The sequence below is a fragment of the Lupinus angustifolius genome, chromosome LG11, assembly GCF_001865875.1.
Source record: "Lupinus angustifolius cultivar Tanjil chromosome LG11, LupAngTanjil_v1.0, whole genome shotgun sequence".
NCBI lineage: Eukaryota > Viridiplantae > Streptophyta > Magnoliopsida > Fabales > Fabaceae > Lupinus > Lupinus angustifolius.
In genome coordinates, this window is record NC_032019.1 from 12,413,461 (window position 1) to 12,424,753 (window position 11,293).

Sequence of the window (11,293 nt, forward strand, 5' to 3'; positions counted from 1 at the left end):
CTGTATGTATATCCAAATGTTTTTCTACAATGATTTTCATTAATTCAATTGCTCCATTGTAAACGTTAATGCAGCCAAATACTGACCTAAAATCTAAAACCAAAATTGTCAAGGACAAAGTTTAATCTAAGGGATCTTGAAAATTGAAGTACATAAGTAAAGAAAGTAAAGAAAACGCTGATCTCTAATTCTTCTTTTCCTTTCTGCATGAGGAACTAGGATGGTATTGTGAAATTTGAGGTCACCAACTCAATACTTAACATTTTGGAATGCTAAAGGCTGAAATATGTATCACATCAATATGCATCAGTTGATGCCTAACTAGAATCTTCTGAATCTGAACCATCAACCATCCTCTCCAGTGAATCCAAATTGCCAGCTTCAGATACAGTGTGTATCCTGAGTTTGTCAGCATCTTCACTGAGAAATAGAAAACCAAGAAACATTCTATGTGAGCATTTTTATCAATCCTATTTTAGAATTCTGATAATAATAACAGTTTTTCTGAAAAATAAATGCTCGAATGGACTTCACCATGCTATACATTTGTGGTGTCTTGTATCTTTAAAAAGATTTATTTACGTGAAAATGCTGATGGAGATATGAAATGAAAGATTAGTTAGGATAAAAATGCCAAGTATGGATTGTTGTCACGTTCTATTTCATTCATTCTTACTACTACGAGTTACACAACAGTAAAGTTGTTACTTAGTGACCATGAGGTCACAGATTCAAATATTGGAAACAGTCTCTCCGCTTGTGGAAATAAGGCTGCATGCATATATACCCTCCCTGGACTCCACTAAATAGGAGCCTCATGCAATGGGCCCACAAAAAAAATTCTTACTACTATGAACTACAACAAGAATAAAAACCAAGCACATAAAGAGCATACTCTGTAACCCCGAAGATTTCCTTGACAATTAAAGAGCTATCTCTTGAACAGAACTCCGGCAACTGAAACCAGAATAACATTCGAAAAAGTTAATCAAGTCATCATACATTGAACACTAACAGACACCACTACAATTATGGATTCTAGCTTTTTACATAAGTGTAAGAAAATTTAATGATCACATTCCCGGAGTGATTAAATTTAATATACATACAAAAGATTAATGCTACATACTACATAGCCAGAAAAAATCCACAGAATGCAGCTAGAATTCGTTAAGATTGAAAGATGGTTATTGGATAAAGTCACGATGGTAGAGAATAAATTTCAGGGTTATTAACAATGGCAACACATTCGGGCAAAAATCCTGCTGATAAATTTCTAGCAACATAGTTTTCTTACAAGTATTTTTATCTCTTTAAAACACCAGCCACTCTTGAAGAGAAAACATTTTAAAAAGGTTTGCTAGTGATGATGAACGTAATTACACATCAAAATTGAAAAGCTGAAGTATCAGCAATTCTCATAAATACTAGTTCTTTTAGAAGTTTATGGGGATGGTGACTAGGTGGTATTTTCTCCGACTCCACTGTCAAGACTTCAAAGGTAACTAAATGGCAAATCTAACAACTTCTACACTGCACACATAAACACTTCCTTATGCTTAAATTATAAGATATGGTTGTATGAAAGTATTGGGTTTGGTCAAAGGATTAGGAGCAGCATCTTGATAAAGAGGAATGCTACAAATAATACAAATTAAAAACAAGAGTTCTTCCTAAAACAATAAAACAAAACAACCCCATTCCAAAATTGAGTTCTTAAAGATACAAGAAAAAGAGGAATTTCTCCTGTAATATTGTACATACAGTCAAACAGTTTTTTAAACTCAGTATTATGGATCGCTAATAATTGCTAAACAAATCTTGGAACCAAAGTCAAAGTAGTATACAATGGTGCCAAACATATTGTATTTTACATACAGCAAAAGATGAGCAAAATTTGTATCAATTTGACTATTTGCAGCCACTTACCTCAGATAGATAAAAGATCTTTCCGAAGAGGGCCTGAACAGCTAGTTTTCTCTTGAACCCCTTTTCAGTATAACCTGATTTATCCAGCACAATGGGGCCTAATAACAATTTAAATGTAGTTGAAGTCAGAGAACAGAAATAATGTCTTAACATGAAAACAGCTTCATCTAAGTAAACATGGGCAGAAAAACCATTATTTCATGAATCAAATGATCGAAAGAAATTTGGAGAAGGACAGATCAGTTTTTAATGGCAACAAAAACCTAATTTACAAAAAATCAAGGGTCTGTATAACACCCGAAGTATGCTGCTGGACTCAAACTAGCATTGTCAAAGTCTTCTACTGCTGGTGGGACCTTTGTGTGTTAAATGTAATGGGTTGCAACTTTAACTTTTATTCTGTTTATTTAGAAGGGCTATACCTAATTACAGCCTAACATCCATTATGCATTTTGAATTAGAATTCATATAACAGGCTTATTCGAAAGGTCTTCTGTTTTGACATGTACCATGGTGTCAATCTCTTTGATATTATCATATGACCATGCCATGGCTCGGAAAGGACCCGAAGGATTCCATTCTCTCCAAATAACTCAATACAAACACCATGGGACTAATTTCTAAGAATGATCCAAGTCAGTAGCTCTTGTATTCAAGGCAAATGCAAAATGGATATCTCAAAGGATCAACAAAAGCACTAAAGGAAGAAGAAGCAGGCTGTCCATCAGAAAACAAAGGAGATATGAGATAGTAGTAGTACATAAGATGTATGCAGATCTACAAAACGCAGCACAGCGTTTTCAAATCAAATCTGCCTTGAGGAATATAAAACACATTAACTTTCTGTGGCATATTTCAATGAAGTGACTGAGTTATGACACAAAATGCATATGTTTGACATTCGGTCAAATATAGCCAAAAAAAATAAGCTGGTGACTGAGAACGAGTGTTTGACTGCCTTCTCGGCCTGAACAAACTAGATGAAGTTAGAGGTCAATTCTTGGGAAACCAAACCTTTCTCAAATGTCAGAGAAGTATTTGGAGTGGTAAGGAGGGAAGATAGGAGAAAACATGTCATGCTGGGAAGAATTGAAGAGTTCAGTTCAGAAAACCTTCCTTTAGGTTACGCTGGTCTCAGAGAAAAATGAGTTAAATAATACTACAAAATGGCATGGAAACCGGAAAATTGACAAGGCTTGGTGTAATCACTGTCAACTTCCAATCACACTAAAGAAACATGGAAAAATATAAAATTTGAAACCACACAAACAAGCTGAACAAGACAGAGCCTGTTGTGCAGCCTCAGAAGAAGCAGACCAAGTGGATCTGTTTTCAGCAAGGAGCAACTTAAACAACTACATGCTCTTAGTACCTAAGTACAAGTATCGCAAATGTCAAGTTTAAACTGCACTATAGCCTAGAAAGGTAGTTATTATTCTGCCTCAAGTACAAACTTTTTTAAAAATGGGCTTTGGATTATGGATTCAGGGAGCTTTTGATCATATGGCTAGGTACTATGAGTCTTTCTCTACCTATAACCCATATCCGAGAAATTTGAAAATTAAAGTGGCTGTTGAAACTTTATCTCCTGTTGCTGGAACTGGTTCAACAAATTTATCTAATATGACACATAAATCAGTTCTTTATGTTCCAGATTTAATTAAACATACAATCTAGTGTGTCTATTGATAAATTGACTTGAGATTTGAATTTCTAGCTCAATTTTATCCTTCATATTGTGTTTCAGGATTTACTGTTGTCACTTGTAAGGGAGTTGGCAAAAGATAGATGACCACCTCTTAACCTTAAGGAAAATGGACACCAAAGACAAGCTTTAATTCTAAATAGTCAACCCCCTCATGTTTCTGTATTTGGAATTATGTCCTGGCATAATAGGCTTGGCCATCCTAATTTCCCATATCTAAAGAATGACACCACGCGTAGCTGGGTGTGCAGACTAACTTGATGCTGGATAAAGTGTTTGTGAAAACATGTGAAGGGTGTGGGTGTTGGGATTTGAGTTACTAGCCTATCTGAAGTAGCCATATCTTCCTGCATGGTTTTCTGTTGAAAAGGCTGTCTAAGACGACTACTGTAGGTGAACATTGACAGCTTTGTGACGAGAGAAAGATAAGATAGAAAGAGATACTGGAAGAAAATCTAGAGTTTAGGAGACCAGCAGCTATGCAATAGATAACAGCATTGCCATAGTAGAGTTCCAAGCTTTAGGGAATTTGACGATGGAATAATGATTGCAGATGGTATCGCTCTAATAACTTGTCTTGAATGAACCAACTTCCCAAAAGATTTAAGCTGTTGGATGAATACAAAAGAATGGCTTTGTTATATCTCTAACACACCTCCTGAGACCAAAGCCCTTTCTTTGGGCTTGAAGCGTGGAATGGAGATACCAAGGATCGAACTTTAGACCACATGACCATAGAAATAACTACTACGAGATCATTAGATCATCTGACATACTCTAAAATATTGTAAGATACAATACATATATAAAATATATTTTTTGCATATTAAAAGTTCCAATTACATAGAACAAATCACCGGGATATGTGAAGTGTAACAGACAAATTCACTATGATGAATGAAGATTACAAAGAGTATCCTTTCAACTCTCTAAACCTAATTAGAATACACACATGCTCATATAAGTATTATGGGGATTAGTGGTTGGATGTGGTCTGGGTCTCCACACATCTACCAAATTAGCTCCTCGGATACATGTGGGTTTTGCAATGGTTTTAGTGTCATTTCACAAGTCCAGCCAAGCCCAAAAATTAAAAATTAAAAACTTACAAAAATATGGAATATGTAGTTAATGTCAATCAAATGCAATTTGAAGCTACATATCCAAGCGTACAACTACAAGGCAGTTTGACCAAAAGGCGGATATTTCAGACTTCGGCACTTAAACAAGTAAAGATGAGTTTATGAAAAAACATACATTAATGTTGCACCGATACTAATTCCTCTGAATGTTTAGACAATTTATGAGGTGGACAGGAGACTGTATTTATGAAAAAACATACAATATGCAAAAGAAAAAGCAGTTAATACATACATTAATGTTGCACCTATACTAATTCCTCTGAATGGTTAGACAATTTTTTATAAGGCCAAATGCCATTGTCAGGAATGTATGAAAATGCAGTCATTGAGCCACAAGGTCAGAGTATACTTGATTGTCCTTGAGAATGAGACTTTTATGATAAATCACTATAAGGTGAGGGGCTTAATCTTTAAAAAGACAGTTTGTCAAAAGAAAGAAATCAATACAGATACAAATTCCGAAACAAATGTTCTTCTAGGTAATAAAACTTAAGGTAGAACGGCACATGTTCAGGCATATAAAAAAAAGTCAATTTAATTAATAATTTTGGAAGGAAAAGAATACAGGCATCAATAGGAGTGATTAAAGTGTGTATACATCTATCCTTCTCTAGAACCACTAAGTGAGAGCCTCATGCACAGGGCCACCCATTTGTGTTGTCTGAGGTGAAATTATTTGGTGCCTATTTATGAAGTGAACATTTTCTTACTCCATAACCACTCAGTTCTTTCCTATTAAAGGCTAATCCACATGCATAATATAAGAACTCTCTTCAACAAAACATTTATGCTTGAATTCAATGACAAACAAGTCAAAGGAAATTAAAATACCATCTTCCAGCCTTAAAAAACATTTGATTTAAGTCACTAGGATTAAGCTAGTGGTGAGTAGTTCTGCACAGTGTGTATGGGGTTATAAGTTCAAATCTCCATTCTGCCACTGTACCGAAAACAAAGCATTTGAATCTGACATAATATAACCTAGATACTAACCCTTTGTGAATACACAGAACAAGGCAGACAAAAATAATTTTGTTCACAGTTCAGTAGCTAACTTTTCTAGACAGACTTGGCTAAAAGATACTATCATGCACTATGACTACTCAAAAGATATCCCATCCAATGTTAAGAATAAATTACCCTTGTCACGCACAACTCGTTGAGAAATTTCATTCAGAATCTGAGCCACGCTTGAGTCATTTAACATAGTAGCACTCCTTAGCTGAATTAAATCAGCAACCAAGTCAGGGTTGAATGGTTTCTCATTCAGAGCATACCGGATATACTTGCGCAAAATTCCTTCCGAATCAAAACCTGTCTGAATATCAATTTGCATTTGTTACCTTCGAATCATATGACACATATTCACGAGCACAAAATAGAATGGGAAGCAAGGAAACAGAAAATGGTTTTTGAGGAGAATCTCCTCAAACAGCAAACAGAAAGCTAAACATATTTTCTTGACCTATATAGATGGTAAGATCCTTCACTTGTAAAAAGTGCAACCTAACTGTTCATTTAATTGCACTGCTGAAAACTTGCATGCTTAGAAAATGATACATCAATACATCATAAAATTTTGGTTCCCATATATACAGGCAAAAACATGTAACGTATAGTCTGTGTACTATAATTATATTCTGATAAATTATCCATTGTAATTTTTTACATTACTTATTTATGGTCTTCCAGATGGATAACGACTCTTATTAATTTTTTAAAACTAAAATATAATACTGTGATGATGTATGGATTCCGGTCACAAGATAAGGCATGACAGTGGCACTGAAACACACTAAAACCTAGAATAAACAGGATACAAGGGTTTTGTTACATTGATATGTCAACCTTACACATTAATAATGGCAAAGAAAACCGTGATTATATAGGAATTCATAAGAAATCAAGTATATCGAGTCAATCACATTTGATCTGAAGTCCAAAATACAAAGCATATAAAAAGAAAACAGCTTGATCATTTCAAAATTTGAAACAAGTAGCAGTTAGTACTTGATTGAACCTTATGCACAATCCCAATATTAGGGTAAACCAACCAATCCAGTCTTCAGAATATGAGGATCACTATATGAAAGTAGTGCTATATAGCTGCCCACAATTATTATATGAAAGCAGTATTTTGCCATAGTGTGGTTTCTTACTCATGTCTATACTGTATATATTATGTTTTTACCACATCTCGTTGAAGTTTAGTTGTTTATGGGTGCTTATTACACTTAACTGGTTCCTGATGGATTCTCACGAGATAAAGACTTTATTGTACCGGCTGTGATTACTGCTACTGTCGTATAGGCCATTGTTGTTCTTCCCATTAATTCTTTCAGGATAACAGGCAACATAGTCTGGCAATAATGTCGATTCTCTACGGTTATTGTAGGCAAGTTAAAAACTGATTCCGAATACAGAATGTGGTAATATATATGTCACTCAACAACAATTAGTTACATAAAGTCTCACGCAAATCTTCACAACATTATACACCTCACCTTATTCTCAAGTTCCTTGAGAGCATCAAGGTTGAGTTTATCTCTGCCTTGTCGAAACAAATCATCCAGTGACTTCAATAGTGTCGCATTTTTGCCAACCTGAAAAAGAGAAAATAAAACAAATCAAATTAACAGCAGCAAAGTGGCATCTGAAAGAATCACTGTCTCATAACAAGTTGACAATTTTTGCAAAATCTAAATGGTCCAAATCTCGAAAACATCCTTTCCACCTATGGGATAAGGCTGTCTACATCTACTCTCCTTAGACATCACTAGGGCTACAAAGATCAAAGGACATCTTAATACTATGTCATAACATGTCTATAGACAAACCATTTACATTTAAATCCCTATACATATGTATTTGGTCTTCTTATACCACTAATTATTTGGGTTACCCTACATCTGATCTATGGCTTCTCGAGACACACCCAAACAATGAGGCAAGATTCCACCATCTTTTCTATAATAGATGGTACCTCAACTTCCATTATAATGCACTCATTCATAAACCTATCCCGTCCAATTTGTCTACACGTTGGGACACTCTCATTAGTGCTACAATTTTGCTTTCTCATTGACGTTTTACCACTCAACATCTGCTAACAACTTTAAATCATGGTCCACAACCACAATTGCAGTAGCAATATTGCAGTTTTTGAAGTCAACACAACCACATCTGCCACAATTTCACGCAACTACGATGAACACAACGTAACCATAATTGCAACCACAACTGCATTTCAAGACCATTTCACTACTATACAACTAAATTAATAAAAGGTTTCACTAGCTATGAACAAATCAACAAAACATAAAATGACAGTCCAGTGCACATGCCCCACACGGAGGAGTCAGGAGAAGACCGATATAAAGTCTTATCCTCTAAGCGAAAAGACTGTTTCTGGGATTACAACGAAAACATAAATAACATTTTATTAGCAAATAATGAATAAAAGGGGAAGAGACCAGTTTGCGGCGTTTAGCTTTAGGGGAAGTGAACTTCTTAACGGTGTTAACAAAGGAAATAACGAATGTAACAGCAACGTAACCAAGAGGGACAGCTAGAATCCAAGGCAACGATGTGGGACCCACTCTAGGTCCAGGTATAGCTTGAGTGACTGAGGTAGTGAACTCAACAACGTCCAAAGCCTTTTCCTGAATCCATGGAAGTTCCTCCTCAACTTCCTCGAATTCATTGTCTTTTGGAGAAGAAGTTTTGTTGCTGGATGTGTTTTTTGAGGCGCGGAGAGAGAATGAAAAAGAAGAAGAAGAAGAAAAAGAAAAGAAGAGTGGTTGTGGTGAAAGGAGAGTGAGAAATGGGGAAGTTGTGGATTTGGTAGATAGAGGAAGAGGAGGGAGAAAGTGGGAAGGTAGGGAAGAAGTAAAAGCCATTGGAAATTGGATTCAAGGGAATTGGGACTATGCCTTTGAGTCTACAAGTGTCTAACACTTCACTCCTCTTTTGTTTCGCCAAAAAAGTTATTTTCTTCCTTCCTTATTTTTTTCTCATTTTGTTTTAGAAAGAAGACTTGTATATGAGTTTAAATATGGATTATTCATTTTTCATGTTTTATTATCATTTGCTTTTCAAAAAGTAATAATAATAAATTATGGATAATATATTGATTCTGAATAAATTTTTACACTAATATATAGAAAAATGTAGTTTAGGTGTAGGTAATGGTGACACGACAATATTTTAGTTTTAAAAGTAATATTATGAAACTCAAGTCAAATATTAAATAAGAAAGAGATCAATTCGTATTACATTTAATAGGTTTAAAAGGTTCAATCGTCCGGTTGGATAAATAATTTCATGTAAAATTAATAATTATTTATAAATATATAATTATATATAAATGCAAAATTTCATATAGTTAATAATTATGTATAATTCTTAATCCTAATCCGAATAATAATCCCCACCCTCATCCTCATCCTCATCCTCATCCTCATCCCCATCCTAATACTTATCCTAATCCTAATCCTCATCCTCATCATCATCCTCATCCTCAAGCTCATCCTCATCCTAATCCTCATCCTCATCCTCATTCTAATCCTAATCCTAATTGTAATCTTGTTCCTAATCATAATCCGAATCTGAATCCAAATCATAATCCTAATCCAAATCCTAATCCTAATTCTAATCCTAACCCTAACCCTAACCCTAATCCTAATCCTAATCCTAATCGTGATCCTAACCCTGATCCTAACTATAACAGTAATCCTAATCCAAAGCTTCATCCTAATCTTTGTCATCATCCTCGTCCTCATCCTCATCCTCATTGTCATCCTCATCCTCACCCACTTCCTCATCCTCATCTTCTTCCACATCCACATCGTCATCTTCATCCTCATCCTCATCCTTATTCTCATCCTCATCCACATCCTAATCCTAATCCTAATTCCAATCCTAATCCTAATGCTAATCCTAATTGTAATCCTAATTCTAATACTAATCCTAATCCTATTCCTAATCCTAATCCTAATCCTAATCTGAATCCTAATACTAATCTTAATCCTAATCCTAAACCTAATCCTAATGCTTATCATAATCCTAATCCTAATCCTAATCCTAATCCTAATCCTAATCATATTCCTAATCCTAATCCTAATCCTACTCCTAATCCTATTACTATTCCTAATCCTAAGCCTAAGCCTAATCCTAATCATAATTCTTATCTTAATCATAATCATAATCCTAACCCTTATGCTAATCCTATTCCTAATCCCAATCCTATTCCTAATCCTAATCCTAATAATAATCCTCACCCTCATCCTCATCCTCATCCTCATCCTCATCCCCATCCTCATCCTCATTCCTCATCCAAATCCTATTCATATTCCTTATGCAAATACTAATCCGAATCCCATTTCTAATCAGAATCATAATCATAATCCTCATCCTCATCCTAATCCGAATCCAGCTCCTAATCATAATCTTCATCCTCTTGCTCATCTTTACCCTCATCCTAATCGTAATCCTATTCTTAATCCTTATCCTAATCCTGATTCTAATCCTAATCCTAAACGTAATCCTAATCCTCATCCTCAACCTAATTCTAATCCTAATCATAATCCTAATCCTAATCATGATCCTAATCATAGTCCTAATCCTAATCCTAGTCCTATTTCCAATCCCAATCCTAATCCTAATTGTAATCTTAATCCTAATCGTAATCGTGATCTTAATCCTAATCATAATCCTAATGCAAACCCTAATCCAAATCATAATCCTATTCTTAATCCTAATTCAAATCCCAATCCTAATCCTCATCCTCATCCTAATCCTAATCCTAATCCTAATCCTAAACATATTCCTGATCCTAATCCTCATCGTAATCTTAATCCTCATCATAATCCTATTCTTAATTCTAATCCTCATTCTAATCCTAATACTCATCCCAATCCTGACCCAAATCCTAATACTAATCCTAATCGTAATCCTAATCCAAATCCTCATTGTAATCCTTATCCTCATTGTCAATCTAATCGTAATCCTAATCCTAATCCTAATCTTAATTCTAAACCTAATCCTAATCCTAATCCGAATCCTAATCCTAAGCCTAATCCTAATCCTAATCCTAATCGTAAGCCTAATCCTAAGCCTAAGCCTAATCATATTCCTAATCCTAATCGTTATGCTAATCCTATTCCTAATCCTAATCCTAATCATAATCCTCATCCTCATCCTCCTCGTCATCGTCATCCTCGTCCTAATCCTCAACATCATCCTCATCCTTATCCTCATCCACATCCTCATCCTCATCCTCATCCTCATCCTCATCATAATCCTCATCCTCATCCTAATCCTACTCCTCATCCTAATCCTTGTCATAATCCTCATCTACATCCTCATCCTCATCCTAATCTTAATCGTAAAAATAATCCTAATTCTACTTCTAATCCAAATCCTAATCCTTATGCTAATCCTAATCCAAATCGTCATCCTCATCCTCATCCTCATCGTCATCCTCATCCTCATCCTCATCCTAATCCTAATCCTAATC

General features: G+C 35.1%; 1 protein-coding gene across 1 annotated transcript; it reads right to left on the bottom strand.

Moving 5' to 3' along the window:
* LOC109359255 lies at positions 1 to 8,742 on the bottom strand. The gene is made up of 6 exons (XM_019603847.1): positions 8,250 to 8,742; positions 7,281 to 7,379; positions 5,917 to 6,094; positions 1,930 to 2,027; positions 896 to 957; positions 1 to 420 (listed from the first exon to the last, which is right to left on the bottom strand). Exons 1-6 carry the CDS (start codon positions 8,673 to 8,675, stop codon positions 318 to 320), a joined length of 966 nt encoding a protein of 321 aa, XP_019459392.1. The 5' UTR covers positions 8,676 to 8,742; the 3' UTR covers positions 1 to 317.